The following is a 21,119-nucleotide window of genomic DNA, read 5'->3' as shown; positions in this document are numbered from 1 at the left end:
AATCAAATATTCCCTTTGAGCTTAAAATATAAAAATCCTCTACTTTAGTTCACCATCTCATCCATAGGACTATTTACCAAATCATGATCATATCTATAGGATACTTTCCATTCCCCAAAGAGCATTGTTCAAGAAAATTCATACTCTCCTAGATGCTCTTTGCCCAAGCCTAGACATAATTACATGCACGAAAATATTTTGTATATTGTCCTGCTTATCAAAATACTCTCCTGAACTTAAAAAGATTTAATCCTTAAGAGTATTCACTTCTCCTTCAAGCTCTCAAATCCATTAGAGCTTCATAGCCTTGGAGATGTGTTAAATGGCTATAGTTGGTTGCACTAGGTCTTAATATAGAGGAATGTATAAAATTCAAGTGACCTATGCACATGTAATTAATATTGAAAGTCATTCAATCCCGTGCCTCTCATGAATTGAGATTCACAAGAAAAGAGGCTATATAGGCTTTGTAAATTGAAAGAATATTCATTGTGACTTTTTGGTCCGATAAGCGTAAAGAATTCTTCACCAAGATTAAACCATTGAATGTCTTAAGAATCTTGGCTAAAATACTTAGAAATGAAAAAGACATTAAAATGAGTTGAGTGCATACTCAAGGGGGGCATTTCTTTTCAAAATTTCATGACTCTTTTGAATGCTTTCATTATTATATTTTCATATGCCTTTATGAAATGCAACACGGCACTAAACTCATAACTATCCAGTGTTATTTATTGTTCATATTATATCTTGATGGGTAGTGATTTGTGATTATCTACTATTGTGAACTGTTATTGAATATACTGTTTGATAATACTAGATTGCATGGAACGACATCTGCAAGGCTGTTGCAGAAACTTATTTACTTGCATGCTTGTATGGAACGCCAAGTGCATCAGTATGTTGTGTATTGCATGTTGATAGTGGACATAGGTTCTCACATGCTCAAACTGAATTATTTTGAATTGATTGCTTGAACCTATCAAATTTTGGTGAATGAAAATTTGGAAAATGTCAGATTTACAGACGGCATGCTGCCGAAATTTCGAAAGGATTTTTCCCAAACCAAAATCTTGTGTTAAAGATGATTATAATAAAATTAACGTTAAAATATTTTTTGAAAGGATGAGTGAAAACTAATTGAATATTAAACTTCATCCTCACATAATCATCCACTGATTAAGGGAACTCAACTCCATCCCTATAGAAAGCGTATAAATGACTTACATGCATCACCTCACTTTTTGAAATATCGAGGCTCTTCTGAAAATCCCTGAACATTATATCTTGCACTTGAAATTCTATGATTTGATATGGAATGTTCTTGGGTCATAAACTACATAGCATGCCTTAATATATATTCTTTGATGCATCCATAATCTATCGGGACAACTATACTGATAGGGATAAATATAGTTAATTAATAATTAGTATGGTTGGTTTAGAAGTTTCCAAATGATGGCTTATACTACTAGGCATAATAAAATAATTCTCTATCCAGTATAAGCAACTTATTGTATCTAAGCATGAATTCAAATCAACAGGGGGAGTCTTTGAAATTAAATTTCCATCTTTTTAGGCTCTCCAACATGTCTAGCTTAGATATGTTTTAAATATAGTGTGGCATGTGCTTAAATATTTTTTATAGCAAATCATAAATTTGAAATATGTTGCTGTTACCACAATCACTTGATTTGCCATATGATCCTTGCTTTAAATTGTTTGACATCTTTAGGATCATTGTGATTGTGATTTTTGGGTTATATTTTAGTATGTACTTAATGGACATACCAGAAAATTTGTTGCTTGCTTGCATGATCCTTAAATTTGTTTTTAGCAAGCACCCCAGTACTCTTTGCAAATATCAAAGGGGGATATATTTATTATTATATACATATATATTTATTGTAATACTTCATGGCGAGAACTAATTTCAAAACTAAATTTTCTCTCTTGCCTTATTATCATTATATACATATATGATTTTAAAATTGCATAACTGGTTCAGTAACTTCATATGAAAATGCATGCGAACTAGTTAGGCTGTTTTATGCTCAAACCTTCTATCTGTTATCATATGTCATGTGTTTTAAACTCATATCTTCCACGGGTCTTATGATATAATTTAAATTGCTATGGTTTGTGGATAATTTTGGTCTAATTCTATTTTCATGTCATTTAAATCTTTAAATGACTAGTTATAGAGTTTGTGTGCTTAATTGTTAAACCTGTCATTGTTTCATACTCTATAAATTTGTTTGTGATATGAAATGCATAACTATCATATCTCTTGCATGTTGATAGTTATATTTATGTTTTGAGACTACTGAACTGTTTGAGTTGATTGTTGTGGATATATTGTAAATTTAAAACTCAATCAGGTCATTTCTATACAGGTATTTTTGGGAAAATGCTCTATTTTCAAACAGCATGCTGCCGAAATTTCTAAAAATTTTCCCAATCTTATCGTGTATTTAAATGATTCATACTCAAATGTCTTGCTTACATGTTTTATATTTATAACCTTTTTTGCGGTTGCCAAAAGGGGGAGAAGAGGCAAAAATTGGGTACTTGAAAAATTGACAAATGTTTGCATTGACAAATCTTTAACATTATGCATATTGCCAGGGGGAGCCTTTCAAGGCTATACCCACTTTTTGTATAGTGTATTTGTCATCATCAAAAAGGGGGAGAATGTTGACCTTATGAGTCATTCCCAGTTTTGATAATGACAAATACTCTTGGTATTTTTATGTGCAGATTCATATTGGCGAAATCAGTTGATGGCACATGAAGACTTGAAGAAAATAAAGACCCTGAAGTTTTCTCATTATTGTACTTTATATTATAACCTTATTCGGGTCTGTAATAGTAACATAGAGCAAAGGTCTGTAATAATCTGCATTGCATGCATGTAGGAACTTATAAGCTCAAGACCTTAGAGAGACCTTAGGGAACACCCTTCGGTCGACCGAAGTTTGATTGACACCGGATTTTTCCAGTAGGATAGAAAGACCTTAGGTCCCTAATTAAATGCATAAACAATCCCCAATATCACTTATAATATCAAGGAAATTAATTGAAGTAAAAATTGAACTTAATTGAAAATGTTGAGAGTGTTCAAGCAACCAAACCCATTGCGTTTAAAACACTTCGGGCGACCGAACCATGGACAATTCAACATGTTGACTTAAATTCGGGCGACCGAACATATTTAACCACATCGTCCACAGGCAACCGAATCCTCGGGCGACCGAATTGGCAAGTTCGGGCTACCGAACTTAGCTTCGGGCACCCGAACCGCGAACAGAAACATTCTATCTTTTGTTCAGCTAACCGATCCCAGGCTCAAGCACCCGAACTTCGAAAAAGCACATTTTTGGTTGAGTCTGTTCGGGCGACCGAACCTTGGGTTGGGCACCCGAATCTCTCGGGTTAAATTCATATTTACCGAAATTAAAATTAAGTAAACAAGGTTAATTTTCTTAATGATTTTTAGAACAAATTTAATAATACTCTTGGTGTCCCCAACAGTCATAATTTTGCCTTTGCCTATATATATCTCTACATTTGCAAAATTAAGGGAAGATTAGCAAATAGGATTAAACCAAAATTCTCTGAAAAATTCCAAATCCTATTTTCACCTACTAAGTCCATAACACTCAAACACCTTCATTCCTTTGAGAAATCTTACCTTATGAGTATTTATTGCTTGTTATATTGTGCTAAAAACCCTCACTTTTATATTACACATTTGATTTTCATATTTAAGGTTGAGCTAAATTTTTCCCCCAATTTCATTTGATAAATCTTTGGTTGGGAAAAATCATATAGCTAAGTGAGTTTGCATTATCATTGCAATACTCATTTGGGCTTATTCTTTTGTGTACAAAAATATTTTACAAAACTAGATTTCAAACATTTGAGAAAATATTTTTGAGGTTCTTTGAATACTCTGATTGGCATCTTTGAAACCCTAAGCTTGCATTGAGATATTTTATATTATGTTTCAAAGAAAACCTTGTTTATACACTCTTGTGCATTTTGAGATTATCCATAATATTGTGTTGATTGCACACGTAGAGCACCAAACTTATAGTTCATACATCATTGAGGTGCATTGATTATATTGTGCGTAGTAGTACATATCAACTTATGTAAGAAGCGTTTATCTGTACGTAAAGTTTTAATCTATTGTATTCTAGGCACGGGCCTGAAGAGGGAGACTAGCCCTATTGAATAGTCCCAGACTGGCTTAGACCCGGTTAGGAAAGCTAGGTGCGCCATCCTGATAAGGCATGTTGGTTGAGGTCAATCCCTTGAATTGACCTGGTTGTAACCGGTGCCACTCCACCTGTTAAGTGAGCATTAGTGGAATCCTCGGACTTGCGAGCTAGAGGCGGGGACATAGGCAGTATTGGCCGAACCCCAATAACATATCATGCGTGTGATTTATATTCCGCAATTTATTTTCCGCACTTTCATTTTCTGCACATGTATGTTTTACGTTTAATTCATTATATGTTGTACATGTGTTGATAAGGTTTATGATTACATAGAAAGACCCTAGGTTTGTGTAATACTGCTGCTGGTTAATTTGACCTAGGAGATAAATTTTTAAATACCCAATTCACCCGCCCTCTTGGGAATACACCAAGGGTAACAAAAGTAGCAAAGAGATCCTTGACCTAAAGACTCAGAAATTGAAAGCTCCAAACATCCATGTGACAAAATTGATGACACTTGAACTTGTGAAGCACTAGCTGATTTGATAACTCGACTCCACATATAGAAGGCTCCAATGTCTTCCAATATAGCAAACTTTCTCTGAACGAAAAATTAATTTTAATTTCCAAACCTAATGGTGAATCAAGTAAATATGCATCCACAGCAACAGGGTTAATAACACAGGAATCTATAAGAGAATCTAGGGCAGACAACATGGTTTATTCTATGGGTGAAAAGTGAGAAATTGTGGTTCGGAAATTCAACCATTAGTAAGCATTTTTAGTCCCTATGGTTAGCAATTCATCTTGAAATTCATTGCAAGTCTCAACAACTAAATCTAATGACAAGCCAATATGTGTATCTAGCCTAGGGGAACCATCAATCTTGTCAAGGGTCATTAAAGACAAGTCTAGGGACTCATCTTCATAAGAGAACTCATTTTTTTTTATAAACAAAGAAATTCATTAGAAGAAAGAAGAATGTACATCAAAAGAAAAAGAGGCAAAGAAAAGAAAGGGAGCATAAGAAATCCTCCCTTTACAACAATAACAAAAAATTACACCAGAAGATCATCATAATCTAAAAGGATCTAAACTCCAAACCCTTTATCATTCCCCAAATGAATGTGAAACGAATCAAGCAAACTGGTTTAAAGAGCCAACTCATCAATCTCTCTATCGTTGAGATTTCTCTTGAAATGGAAATTCCCAGAGAGACTATCCCTTTGCAAAAGAAAAAAGTCAAAAATAGGAGTATAATGAAGAATAGACTCGATAAAGACAGGAAAAAGCAATAGCCAACAACAGCATCTCCCCAATCCAAAGGTCCTCCCAAAAACGAATTAACTCCTCATGACCCACCAAGTACTAGATTTTTGGAAAGAAATAATCATAAATCTGAGACATAAACTTCCAAGGACTCGCATGAGTAATATTAACCCCAACTTTAGAATCCCGCCCATTCTATAGTAGACCAAATTTACTGAGAATTACCTTATGCCAAAGAGAATTAGATTCTAAATAAAGCATCATAACCATTTCCCCACCAAGGAAATGTTTCGGAACACCAAATTACCAAGCCCAAATCTCCCTCCCATTTAGACCAACACAAAGTCTCCCAACCTAACAGGTGATCTCTTTGACTTGCACCCCAACTCAACCACAAGAAAACCCACATTAATTTCTCAAGCTTGTACACCACTCTCACAGGAATTCTAAAAAGGGATAATACAATGGAATGGAAGATAGACACGCATGGATAAGAGTAATCCAACGCCCTGAGGTGAAGAACGCGCCTTTCCACCCATCCAGTCTCCTAGCCACTCTCTCAAAAACAGAATCCTAGAAAGAATCAGCATTAGGATTACTAAGGGAACACCTAAATAGATAATCATCCAATTCAAAACCGCACAACGCACAAACCTAACAAAAGGGTCAACATTAATGCCAAGACCCACCAAACCGCTCTTAGAAAAGTTAATCTTCAAGCTAGAAACTTTCCTAAACCCCTTAAGGTTAGTTAGCAAATTAGAGAAGCAACCTATGTTATTTATAAGTAAGAGAACAATATCATCTACGAATTGGAGATACGAAATGATACACTCCTCATTCTCAACCTTAATCCCCTCCACCAGCCCTCTATCAACTTCTCCCTCAATCATCCTGCTCAACCCATCAACTACAATGGTAAAGAGAAAAGGGGAGAGGACTCATGACACAAGTCCATTCAAATGTCAAGAAATTGTACACTAACAACATAAAAATCGTTAATGTAATTGTGACACATAGTTGCGCAAATTCAGGGAGGACATGAAACAATGGTGTACTTATTTTCGACATGTTAAGTCCCATCCCTCTTGACCACTTAAACTTGCTCTATGCTAATGAAACTCCCTACCATGAGAGATGATGTTCTTGCGAGTGGAAAATTGGATTCTTAACTTCCAAGCCATGTGATAAATTTCAACGAAAGTAATAGGAGTCTTTGGGTACTTACCAAGGAATTTGCCTTTTAATTTCTCAACCATTTTCTTTAACACAAAGACAATTTTGTGCTCCATCCCTACAACATAAAATCACAAGTTCAGAAAAATCATCAAATGGGAGGAGAGTTTGTGTTGTACGTTTGTATTGGATGTTCCAAAAAGGGCCTAGAGAGGAGAACTAAGTTATTACCAAGGAGCTCAATCATGGAAAGAGACTGGTGAAGGGCTTTTAATGGCTAAAGGGATTCCGGAACTAGGGGAATCCAAAGGGTTAGAGAGAGAGAGAGAGAGAGAGAGAGAGAGAGCTTGACTGCTTCAATGTCATAAAGATCCCTAGTGAAGAATGATTAGGGATATTTATAGGGGTAAGCAAGTGAGTGTGAGATGTCATCCTCCAATAAGAGAATCCCATGTCGCATCTCAACCAATAAGAAAGTGATAATATGTGGGGCCAATAGTGATGACACATGGTCAAGTGTGAGAGGATGGAAAGAGAACACGTGTCATAAATGTCACATTGCAGATGCTTGAGCAGCCAAGGAAAAGGTTAAGGACTAAGGAGTCTAGATTCCCTTTAATGAACCCTAATTCGAGCCAACCAAGCAACAGATACATGCTGCCAATTTTGACCTCGTGGTGCAAGAATGCAAACATAGGATAATAATTAATTCATAATTGTAATCATAAAAATTCAATGTTGCTCAATTTTATAATCTAGGGTGAAATGGTAATTTCACACATTTATGAATGTTATACAGCTAGTCAACTAGTTGTCTTTAATAAGAACTCAGGATATGTTAATCTTGTAAAAATATTTTTTCATTTTAGACCAAGTGGTCCTCCAAAATGCCCTATGGGACATCTTTTGCAAATATTCTTTTGCCCATCCACTACATCTTGATTTAGCAAAGTGGAAGTGTTTTCAGTCAGAAAATCCATACCAATCAAGTAGCTCTCCATGTCGACTAGCCAATTTAGGAAAATATGCAGGGCCTAAACAACCATCAAAATCAAAGGGACATCTGGATTTAGTCACTTGTTGAAGATTGCCAACTACTTGATAGCCAAAATATGCCAAATTGACCTATCTTTTTCTTGAAATAAATAAACAATAAAGGATAGGTCTTTAAGGATCATCAATGCAAGAATCAAGGCAATAGTTTCCCTTTTATATTCATGGGTAAAAATGTGGAACGCACAAAAATATGGACTTAGAACAAGTTCCCAAGATTACCAATTAGATAAGAAACATCAAATTAACTCTCAAAGGAATACAAGCACATAACACAAGGTCCATGTAGCTTTACCAAGAGCCCACAAGCATGCTTTCAAATATAGGTCATCTTTTTCTGCAGTTTCTCTTAAATCCACTCAGTTCCTTGCAGCAAAATTGTAGCTTTCATAGATAAAACCACAAAATACTGCAGTGGTCACCTGAAAATATGCTGGCAGGAAATACAATTTCTCTTCTGAATTCTGAAAAAATCGCAGTAAATGATCAATTTCTCACAAAGTATTATCTTCAGTTTTCTTCAAAATCTTAGACCACATCCTTTAATCATCATGAACACACTCAATTTCCCTTCAACACAATCCAAATCTCACAACTGAAGTGAAAATACCTCTCTTGTGTGCACTAGTATTCAATTGCTCCTCTCTGATCAAAATCTTGTCTTGAATTATTGGATATGGATAAATGATTCGACTAGAGACACTTATTGGGGTCTTCTTTCATGCAGAGAATCACTCTCTCCCAAACAGACTTGTGATTTGCTTTTCTTCAAACTGACCAGCAATCAAAGGCTTAAGGCTGTGATGAAGAGGCTAGGCAGTTGGTTGTTGCAATGGATTAATGGTTACATTTCTGAAACTACAATGAGGGAAAGGGACTGATCATAGGTCTTAAAGTGACAACAGAAGAGTTCAATTTTGGGAAATGTTATTGTAGTCCTCGGTGAGTCATGGTTTTAAAAAGAAGATATCCTGATAAGGGCTGTGATGAAGAGTGTTCAAAGTAATGAACCTCCTTTTATGGCGAGAACTTTGAAGTAGCAGCAGCAGTAGCACACTTTACTGTTTTTCTTTTTCTTTTTTCTTTTTATTGGTTGCAGAATATATCTTTGGATTTCAGACAAATAGCATCAATTTTTTCTCTCTTTTCCTGCTTCTGTGTACTACAGTCTCCCCTTTGAAGCAGTAATGAAATTCCTCTCTCTTTTCATTTGTTTTGTTCTACTCTACTGATGTCTTCCCTGTCATAGCAACAATGTCCATTTCTTTTCTCTTTTTTCATTTTTTTCCCCTTTTTCGGAGGCTTGAACTTTGTATTGAAGAGTAGAAGGGATGGCTAGGGATGGCTAGGGGCAGTAATGAGGGATTATTATAGTGGATGTGGTGGCAACTGAGGGATTTCTGGCTAGAGCTGTGTGTGCTCTAATACCTATTTGATGTAGGACAGCACATTGCACAAAGCTCCCGCATACATAAGATCCAAGGAAAGGGGGACCACAATGGATCTATAGTACACAGCTTGCCTTTTTTGCAAGAGGCTGCTTTCACACCTAGAAAATAGACAAATTAGAGAGAGAAAGTAGAAGAGAAAAAAGAACAACCAGAGATGAGAGGAGAACGGAAAGAGAAATCAAAGAAGAAGCAGAGGAAGATGAAAGAAGCAGACATCAGAGAAAAAGAGATGTAGATAGAGAGACATAGAGTTAGACATATGGAGGGCAGAGAGAGAGAGAGAGAGTTTGACATGATATGTGAGCATTTCAGCAATTCAATTAATCCAAATCAATATGTCATATCCATAAGCCTATATGCATCCGTAACTAAGAAAACCCTAAGGATAAACTAATCAGAATTATAAAATAATCACAGACTAATTAAAATACCAAAATAAACTCAAAATAAGTAAAATAACCAGAAAAATCCTCAAATCAACTAAAATTCCTAAGATATCCAGATTCTTCAAACAAAAGCAAATTTTAATTTCTAAATCTTAAGAGTATAATATGATCACCTAGAATTATTCATAGGCAATGCCCCATCATGATAGGGAAAATAAATAAAAACAGCATAAACTTGGTGACTTTTTATTGGCCATCAATCATGCACATTTGATGTAGAAATGTGATGCAAATACACTTTAAACTGTAAGGGAACCGGTACGGGTACTTAAGGATTTTATACAAAAAGTGAGGTGTAATATAGACCACGCCATAAAACTATAGTCCCACATACAAAGCAAGTTTGTACCATATAACAGTACAAAACCAAATGAAGATAAAAACCTAAATTTTCAGCTTCACCGTGCAAACTTTCCATAGCATTAACTTATTCCAACCATTTGATTTTGCACTCAAACTTGTAACAGACTTGACAGCCCAACAATTTTTGGGGAATATTGCCTCCATCGAGCAGAATGCAAAAAGGGTTAGTATAGGTAACTCCACATAGCGGAACATAAGGCCTTATTATTGTAAGTGCTATTTTACCCTCCAAATCAACAATTCAATGTATTAACTTTTCACTAATTCTGTACAACTTTAAAATTTCCTTGGGAATGCTTCTATCACTATCTTAACATATTACAATAATATGTTCATACCCTGAGCTGGTCAAAATATGCACAAGTTTCAGAATTACTTCAAACTTTCATGAATGGACAGCTCTGATTCTCTTAGGGTAGAAATAATGAATTTAAGAAATAATAACAATTTTCCAAATTACTAGAAAAATTCCAGAACATTTTCTTAGTGCCAACTCCCCTCCTCTCCCCCCCCCCAAAAAAAAAAATAATAATAATAATAAAAACAACAATAATAATAATATAAAAAGTAAAGACACCTTTGATTGGCACAAAAAATAATCACCCACAGACAGATCACAAAACATTCCATTGGGAATGAAACATGAGCAGGCTGGGAGAAAAGCACAAATTTCGGTTGAATTTGTTCAATAAGAGATAAGAGGTTGAAAAGCCAATCCTATCTTAGAAAGGCAGCATGAATAAATTCACATTGCACACCAGCCAAAAGTTATTCCTGAAGTAATGAATGATAATCTCACTATACATGCATCTACCACTATTCAGGATTACAAACTTACATAAAAAACACGTCAGTGTTAATAATAGCAATCTAAAAAGCAAAAAAGTTTCATAATCTTTACCAAGTTCACAATAAAACACCAGTGAATAAAAAAAGGAAGGGCAGATGGCTGAAATATAATTTCAATACCAATTCTATCAATGATGAAATCAGAAAACAATATTAGAAATTATGAGTCACTGTGATGCAGGAGCAGAAGTCTGAATTTTCTCCTTAAATGGGTTCTAATCAATGTCATGACACAATCCAGATCTTTTTATAATACACTCCAGAAAGTCCTTTCCTCTCTTCCCTGGACTTTAGACTCCAGAAGGCCAGCCCTTGGTCATGTACATTTGATCTCTATTGTGCTCTCTCTTTGAGTCTCTCACTATCTTTTACCACAAGTCCTACTCAGGCTTTTGTTTTCTGACATCAACTACCAAAAACGAAAAATGATCTGAAACCCTATGGCAGCAAAGAGTGAGAATTCCTTTGTTGAAACAATCCCAATAGATCTTACCAACACAGAGGATGAAGGAGAAACTCATGCAAGATACTAAAATCTTGCATAGAGATTGCATAAATCTCATGCTAATGTACCAGAAGGTGCTCAAAGCCATCGGACCCACCAGGAGGGGGGAATCAAGCAGAAAGGAAATACTAATATCGATCAAATTAAATCATCCTTGATCTTGTGAATTGTGATCAGTCAGAACGCAGTGGATTAGAGGAAAGGTTTTCCAAAAGGGGGAAAAGAGAGAGAGAGAGATTTTGGTCAGAGGAACATTTAGCAAGAGCTTTTGAGCTAAATTGAGGAATTAGGGTAGAAATTTCAAATTTCCATGGGAAGATGCAAGTTGAAGACTACTTGACTGGAAATCTAGTATGGAGACATATTTTGAATGGACACCCATGGCTGAGGAAAGGAAGGCATTACTGTGAAATTGAAAGGGAGAGCATTTTAATGGTTGCAAGGAACGCAAAAGATTTGCACTTGGGACTCCATGATAGCAAAACAAAGGAAGCAGTTTGACTCAAGACCAAATGGCACAAGACAAAGACACAAGAAAATAAGAAAAAATAAATAGAAAACAATAGGAAAATAAAGAGGATAAATGAAAGAAAGTAAAAAATGAAGAAAAAACACAGTTAGGATTCAATTCTCAATGCCTCCCCTATTTCTAAACCAAGCCTTTATATAGACTTTTCTCCTAAAACTAAAATGGAAAAATAATTTATAAATAATAGCAAATAATTAAACAACAAAACAAAATTTAGGAAATAGCAAATCCCGAAGTGAGGAAACATATTTCTGGAAACAATAGAAAATTAACTAACAAAACATAACAGCACATTTCTAATGCTGAAAATTATGTAATTAAATCCAAATATCCTAAATTATTTCTACACATACGGTAAACACAAAGATCTCAAAATGCTTTAATTTTGCTCATAAGCAACCTCTTATCATTCCCCATTATTCTCCCCTAGTTGGGAAAATTTTGATCTGGAATTAGAAACATTTGATGATAATATCCATAAGCTTCAAAAATAAATATGAATGTGAGCAGATAGAGTCGAAAGCAAACTTGTTGGGAATGATAAATTCCACATACGCAGTCTCACTCATGTCCTCTAACTTGAACTGAATGAACTTACCCTCCTCAAATGGCCTAATCTTTGCATTTTCCACCTCCAAGGTCTTTTGCAGATTCCTTAGGCTTATATGTCAATTTTGGAAAGTCCTTTATGCCCTCAGATTCCATTGCTAATATAAAAATTTGCATCTCTGGTATTGTCACAAGCTCACTAAGCATCTCCACTGACCTCTCCTACTCTTCTTCAACAACAAACTCTTTTCTGTCAACGAATAAATGCAGGACTGATATGCACAAGAAAAATATATAGGAAAATAGAAGAAAATAACGAGAAAATAATAGGAAAATAAAAGGGAGAATAAAAGAAAGATAGTAAAAGGGAAGACAAAACTCAATTAGGATTCAATTCTCACTGCCCTAAGTTGTACACAACTGAGCCTTTATATTGGCCTTTATACTAAAACTAAATAATGAAAAATGGTTTGGGAATAGTAGCAAATCACTAAATAAGGAGAACATAATTTGGGAAACTATAGAAAATCCTTAATTCATGCAACATAATATAAAATCCCAAAATTACACAACTAAATGCAAATATCCTAAATTGTACCTATGCCTATGGTAAACACAGAGAACTCCAAATGCTTTTGTCTTGCTCATATGGACCTCATCATGATTCCCATCATCAAGACATGATGCATCAAGATTAAATCATTTGGCTTTCTCCATGTTTATCATAAGTACAGGCATAAAGGAACTTTAGTTCTAATTATGCACTTTTCAGCATTAAGGGATTTTGCTATTATGTTCCATTTGTCAAGGATTTGCTATTATATCCAAACTATTTTTTTTCTTTATTTGGTTTTAGGAGAAAAGCTTATATAAATGGCTCAATTGTTCAATTTGAGAGATATTGAGAATGAATCCTAATTAAATTTTGTCTTCATTAATTTCTTTTTTTATTTTCTCGCAACCCTCTTTTGTCCCAATCAGTCATGCAAAATTAGGTTGACCAAAAAGAGTTATGGTTGAAGAATAGAAGGAGAGGTGTAGAGAGATACTCAGTGAGCACGTGTCAAAACCAGAGCTGCAAATAGTTGTGCTATTAATAGGATCTGAGGGCATAAAATACATTCGAAAATCGACACATCGGCCCAAAGGATCCACAAAGGAACTTAAGGAGAAGGAAATTGCAAAGATTAAGCCAGTCATAATGGGTAAGTCTTTTGAGTTCAAGGCTTAAGATTGAGTTCGTATAATTTATCATTATTGATAGGTTTGTCTTCAATGACTATATTTGCTTGCATTTATACTTATATTTTAAGCTTGCAAATTGTATCAAAATCGAACCCCGATCTCCACATCCACAAATCATCACGATCACCTGCAACCAAGGAAAAATGGCTTGGGAGAGCCCCTGTAGCCTTCAAGGGCCTTCTCCAATGCTCGAGTCAATCAAAATAAATGCATAGGCCATGTGATCATAGAATTTTTCCCAAAATATCTTACAGCATCTTGGAGTACCCTCCAGAGTCCTCTCCACCTCAACTTTGCCATCTCCTTTACATAGGCAAATTTTCACTAGAATAAATGCCTTCTACCTTTAATTCTTTTCTTTTCTTTTTTTTGGGGGGGGGGGGGGGGGAGGCTAAGATTATGCGGGGGGTTAGGCCCCTTCATCGCCCCCATTACTAACCTTCAGATTTTTTTCACCCATCTTAACAGAGGGTGACCCTTGATCTTCATATTTGGCACTTGAATAGGTCAAGGTGTTTTTATTTTATCTCCATAAGCCTCATAAATGACAAATGAGCTCTGCTCACAATCAATAGCCAAGCAAAAATGATGTGAAAAATAAGTACTCCTAATCCTGAAGAGGCGTATGATGTGGATAAACTAAAAACACTATGACCTAGTCAAGTGCCGAATATGAAGATCAAGGGTCACCCTGCATTAAGGTAGGTGAATAAAATCTAAAGGACAGTAATGGGGGGGGGGGGGAATATAGAGGGTTACCCCCCCATATAAATCTTATAATCCCCAGAATTAAAGATAGAAGGCATTTATTAAAATGAAAATTTGCATATATAAAGGAGATGCCAAAGTTTACATGGAGAGGACTCTCCAAGACACTATAAGACATTTTATAAAAATACTATGATCAGATGGCCTATACACTATTCAGACACTGACTTAAGCTCTACCAGGCTATTTTCATTTAACTTGGTCGCAAGTGATTGCCACAAAGTGGACACAGGGATCAAGTCTGATTTTTGGCGTCAACTATATCATTCATTTCCAAGTTTGCTTGATTCATTAGTTCAGCAACCCTCATATGTTTTTAATCTGCGACCAAAAAATTTATAACCAAGGGAGAATGGCGTGGAATCTCAAGAAATCAGGCATAAGCATGATTAAGGCATTTGAAGATCGTTGTTATCATAGTTTTTGGCATAATTTAAGATGTTTGGATTTAATTATGTCATTTTCAATAATTAGGAATGCTTGTAAATTGGGGATTTTCTATTACTTCCAAAATTATCTTTCCTTACTTTAAAGGTAGAAGCCTATATAAGGTTCAGTTGTGTACAACTTCAGGAACATTGAGAATATGATAATAAATGAGTTTTCTCTTCTTTTTTTACTTTCTTTCTTCTTACCTCCCCTTTATTTTCCTATTATTCTCTCTCCATTTTCTCTTATTTTCCTGCATCTTTCTTTTCTGCCAATCAGTTCCTATCTCCCAGCTAACAATTTGATGAACTTAAATGGGTAAATTTATAATTCATGTGTTAAGACAGGGCCGGGGGAGGGGGGGTAATTATGTGTGGGGGCGTATACCCATGAATTTTATGACTCATATCTAAGAGTTGGACAACTTGAGCTCAATGAAACGGATGAACAACTTACAATCCATTTTTTATCCAGACTAAGGCTTGCTATACAAGATGCAATCCGGATTAATCACCTTACCAATCTTAAGGATGCATACCAATTAGGCCTCCAAGCATAAGAATGGGTAGCTCGGTATGGTCCTATCAACATTGACATATCATACTGCTACAGAAAACACAAGAAACACTGCTTCTGTTCAAGGAAGAAATGGTGTTAAAACAGCCCTAAGGAGAGGGCTACAGGTACATTCAGGATAGTATCTCAGATTGTGAAGGAAGTAATTGGGCTAAAAAAAGGAAGCAAGTGCCAAGTTTTGGCACTGCTGGCAGTGCATCTTCAAGTTCACTCTTACACATACAGTGAGCATAGTCTTTATTCTTTTGCCTGTCCACAAAAAGAAGTATATTTGTTTGGGGATGATGATGGAGAAGAATTATCAGAGCCCATCTATGATCACATTGGTTAACAGGAGGAAGAAATTGGTTTATTATCAGGACAAATTGAAAGTTTGGTTGTTAGATGTGCTACAGCAGATCAGTTGGAAGAATCTGAGAATTGAAAGCAACATAATGCTGTCTGCATAATTACGCGTCAAAGTTGCGTAATTAAGTATTCAAATGCATTAATTAAGTGTTACCATTTTAATTAAATACTTAATTATGTCCAGTATTTTAATCATCGAGCTCAATTGATAATATTAAGGTAATTATCCTATTTTTTCCGTAAACTTACGAATCTTTATGTTTAATTATTGTAGGATAATTTTCGAAAACCGTGTCAAGCATTAAAGAGAGCATGTTAGCCGTGTACAAGCTTCATGCATGGGCCATGCATGTAAGGCCCATGCGTGAAGAAGTGTCACGAACTAAGCTTGTTTAGGGCATTATGCTTGCCTGTAACCGCTTGTCTCATGTGCTTGGGATAGATTTCCATCATGTTAATACCATTGTAGGGTTATTTTTTAGTATTTATTTCATTATATGCCAAATAAGGCAGTATGACTCCTCGGTCACTTTGATGTTTCCTAGTGCCAGAGTGAAAATGGCATAAAAAGCTCTTTAGGGGAGGATGAGTGTTCATCAGTCATTGTAAAACTCACTAACTATTGTCAACGTGTTTAGCCTACTTGCCTCCCTTGCTAAACACACAATGTCAACGGAGGTGTTGTTAATGAATTGCATTTGCTTCAATGTTTACTGCTTGCTTGCCACGGCTTTCATGAATTGATTACTGTTTCCGCTGCTATTTGAATGAATGTTAATGAAAGTGTTTCATGGATGAATGTTGGTAAACGATAGGCTGGCTAGTTAAGCAAAAGTGCTCTAACTAGCGCCACACGGACCTTCAAAAAGGTGTGAAAATAGTCGGCCCGTGACAAGAAGCCATGCGCGAAATTAGAGGGCCGTGTACAAGCATTCAAAGAAGAGAAGCTGGGCCATGTGAGCTGGGTCCAAAACAAAAGAGACATGCAAGCTGTTTTTGGGGTGAGAAGCTGTGAACATTAAAAGGAGAGAAGCCCATGCACCATGTGTGACAAGACCACATGCCCGGCCCATGCATGCAACTAGAATCGGCAGCAAAGTTGAAGGCCGGCCCTTGGGGTTACTGCCATGTGCTGGAATGCAAGAAAGGAGCTAGCCAAATTGGGGCTTTAATTAAAAAGAGGAGAGAAGGGTCGTGCGTGAGTTGACCCATGCATGCACGGGCCATGCACTAAAGAGGCCATGTGGTGTGCTGGAAGGAGAAAAGGAGGGCCAGGGGACTTTAATCAAAAAGGTGAGCTGGGCTTCAATTATAAGGGGAGGCCGGTAGGGTTTCGAGGGTGTGCTATTTAGGTTTTATTAGCTAGGCTTTTGAAGAGGAGAGGAGGAGAGTTGTTTGGGGGGTTGCGCCGCACAGAGGCAGCTGGGAGGAAGACGCTCACCTACGGCTATTCCACTACTCTCTCCTCCCATTCTCTCTCTCTCTTTCTCTCCCTCTCTTTGAATTTAATATTGTTAGAATTATTTTCATTGTTAAGGTTTTAGTTTATTTTATTTCAAGTTAAAGTTGGAATTAAATATTTGTTTAAGCTAGTGAGTTTAATTTAATTTATTATTGAAGAACCTTTTATTAGATTAATTTTTGTTTAATCTCTCTCTCTCTTCCTTTATTTAATGGTTTTGCTTTACTCATGAGTTATTTTCTTCAACATTTTGTTTAAGTTTTTCTTTGGATTAAGTCATTTTTGTTTAAGATCTTGTTTGCTTTAATTTTTTATTTAAGATATTATCATGTTGAGTTTATTTATTTATTGAATGAACCTTGTTTGCTTTATTTCTTTATATAAGTTATTATCATGTTGAGTTTAGTTTATTATTGAATGAATCTTGTTTACTTTATTTTTTCGGTTAAGTTATTATTGTGTTGAGTTGGTTTATAATTCCTAAGTCAGTGTCGAAGTTAATTATTTTTGTTGAAGTTATTGTTGGTTAACTATTGTTATATTTATTTATGTTAAACCATTGTTTAAGTTTTAAACCATCGTTGAAGTTGAAGTTTAGTTTGTTTTTGTTTGAAACTGATTAATGAGGTTCTTGCTTTTGGTTTATTATTTGAGTGTTTAATTAGTGAGTTGTTTGGTTGGTTTATGCGTGTTAGGTTCAAAGTTTAGGTTTCGCGTTGTTTTAATTTCATCACAAATTCTAAAAAACCCCAAGAAATCAAATCTGAACTGTGTTCAGTAAACTGTTTTCTTATTTTCTTCTTTTTATTTTACGCGAGTTTGAAACCAATTTGCATTCCTTGAGGAGACGACCTGGCCTTTTGGGCTAATTATTAAATGACGAAACCCCTATACTTGGGATAGCCTTTGCGGTGCTCATTTTAGAGTGAGTCACTGCACTCGAGTCAAATGTGGGGGTGAAGGTGAGTGATGTTATTATTAAAGGGTATAGTAATGAGATAGAATGGGCAACAAAGCTGTGGGCAAATGGAAGCTTGTGGCAGAGAAGCATCCTCATCAATAGAAGGTTACTCAATTTCATAAAGGTAATGAAGTTCTCATAACTTCCAGATGTATGCTTCAATATAATATGGTCTTGATTACAAAGATGAAGTTTGGTATGACACCATTCCCATGGATGCTTGTCATGTGTGACTGGATAGATCATGGTTGTATGGTCAAGACAAAATACATCTAAGAAAACTGACACCTTTTCCTTTTTCCAAGGGTGGGAAGTCACTTAAATTGCGTTCTTTAAGGGAAGAGTTGGCCCATAGGAATCCTAAGACCAGCATGGCTACTTATTTTCTTAAATTTGGTCAGAGAAAGTAAACAGTGTGGAGTTGTTCATGTGCTGGTTGGTAAGCTCCTTGAGAGCCAGATAGAAGAGAAATCACTACACAGCCACAAAAAATTCAGGAGTTAATTAGATGATTTTCAAGAGCTTGTTAGTGAAGACTTACCTAAGGATCAGGGGCTCCTGTTCAACGTATCATCAATAGATCCTAGGGACAGCTGTACCAAATCAGGCAGCCTACCTAATGCCACCATTACGGACATATGAAATTCGGCATCAGGTAGAGAAACTAACTGCGAGGAAACTGGGTGGGAGATTAAGTCCTTGCAAAGTACCAGCCTTGCTTACTCCAAAGAAGAATAGATCATGGAGAATGTGTGTACAGAGCTGAGGGATTAACAAAATCACTAGGAGATATCACTTCCCAATTCCCAGATTAGAAGAGACGTTAGAAGAACTTGTGGATCTCTCTGTTCTCTTCTCTATAATGGACTTGAGAAATGGCTATCAGCAGATAAGGCTTTGAAGTGGGGATGAATGGACGACTACATTCAAGGCAATGGATGGAATGATGGATTATATGAATGGCTAGTGATGCCTTTAGGCCTTTCAAATGCACCACAGAGGTATCACAATTTTTTGTTCATTTTTTTTTGTTTACTTCGATGACACATTTGATTTATAATTGAGACAAAAAAGAGCATTTGAAAGATTTAGATAAGCCATGGAGGTTTATCATCATGAAAACCTCTATGTAAACTTCAAAAAATGGTCCTTTTCGTGCAACAGTGTGGTGTTCTTGGACTCTATATTTTCACCTGATAGATTAAGCCAAATACTGACAAAGTAAAAGCTATTATTGAGAGGCCCACATTGTGACCCATGAGAGATGTTCACAGCTTTCATAGGCCATCTTTCTTTTGTTGGAGGTTTATTCACAATCTTAGCTCAATTATGAATCCGAGTATAGAATGCTTCAATGAAGCAACATTTACAAGGACAAGACAACCAGAAAAGGCACTCAACAAGACCAAGCTAGCCACTCTCTACAAGCTGCTTGCCTTTAATAAGCTCTTTGTGGTAGAGTGTGATGCATCTTGTTGGGATAGGGGCTATTCTCAGCCAAGAAGGTAGACTAACAGGTTTTACACACCCAACTTATGACCTAGAGTACTATGCTTTGGTTCAACCATAGCAGCATTATTGTAACTTTGACATTTAATAATGCAAAAAATCATTGGAACTTTAAATATTTCAAAATAAAATTTGAAGAAAAATGAATTAAAACAACTAAAAAGTTTGACACGACTTAAATTCTGAGCAAAATCTCTTCTTCACAAATATATATGTACATATATATACATATATATACACACACACACACACACACAGATATACATACGCATATGTATATATATGGTTGATGCAATGAAGCAATACATATTTTTTATAGCGCATTCCAATTCCTACTCGTCCCTGGACTTGGACTCCAGAAGACCAGTCCTAGGCTGTATAATTTTGAATTCTACAGCCCTCGAGTCTGTTACTCTCTTTTACAAAAAATTCTAGTTAGGGTTTTGTTTTCATACATCACACTGAAAAGAAAATGCCAAAATTTTGGAAATTTAAATATTTCAAAATAAATCGAACGTTACTTGAACACAAACAACTCAAAAGTTTGTCAAGATTTAAATTCTAAGCATAATCAGCTCTTATGTGTGTCTCTGTATATAGCACAACGCTTAGTGCACAAAGCTCCCATGCCATATCGAGGGCCTGGGGAGGGTATAATGCATGCAGCTTTAGCTCCACATTTGGAGAGGCTGTTTCAATGATATGAATGCCTAACGTCCAGGTTTGAGTACAACACCACCCCATCTGTTGGGTCAAGGTTTGCCTTCAAAATTCATAACCAATATATAAAGTACAAAATATGGACAAAATAATCAAGAAGCCCTAATTCTTAAATTGCCTACCCTCGATAATTACAATAAATGGGATTGGAGAAATGTATATGTTGTGATTTGCTCCTAAACATACACAAGTAAAGAAGAAATTTCTGCCGAAGGAAATCTCAAACATATACAAAACTATGTGCTTTTCATGACAAAAGGAAATCTCAATTGCCAACTAAACTGTTCCACAAGAGGACAGCCATGCTGCTTGCCTTGTAGTCAGACAGAACTATGTCAAGCATTAATTTGCCATCAATTAGTAAAATTGGCATAGCGCCATCACAAATATGAAGAAAGTTATAAGTACATGTCTCTCCAAATCTCCAATCATCCCCATAATCAATCATTCTGATACCATTCTTCTTGGTAACATCTGAGATGTAGTAAGCAAAGTAGGAAACAATAGGTGCTGCAAACATATTGACCAGTATAACAAACCTGCAGGAATGATTCCAAGAGGCATCTTTATTGCAGTTTCCCAATCCTCTCTTTCAAGCAGTCCATTTATTACCTACTAAAATATGCACAAATTGTGAGGAAAAGAATGAAAATAGGCCACACAACTAAAAAGAGATTGAATTACA

At 35.8% G+C, this 21,119-nt stretch overlaps 1 protein-coding gene across 1 annotated transcript in view; it reads right to left on the bottom strand.

Annotated features, from left to right (window-relative positions):
* LOC131154068 (sphingosine kinase 1-like) overlaps positions 1–21,119 on the bottom strand; it is a 40,223-nt gene that overhangs the window by 15,901 nt on the left and 3,203 nt on the right. Inside the window, exon 4 of the mRNA XM_058106568.1 lies at positions 20,974–21,046. Coding sequence (XP_057962551.1) covers positions 20,974–21,046 — 73 coding nt within the window. The remainder of the gene's footprint in view (positions 1–20,973; positions 21,047–21,119) is intronic.

The sequence above is a fragment of the Malania oleifera genome, chromosome 4 (assembly GCF_029873635.1).
Source record: "Malania oleifera isolate guangnan ecotype guangnan chromosome 4, ASM2987363v1, whole genome shotgun sequence".
NCBI lineage: Eukaryota > Viridiplantae > Streptophyta > Magnoliopsida > Santalales > Ximeniaceae > Malania > Malania oleifera.
This window is presented reverse-complemented; position numbering and strand designations above follow the sequence as displayed.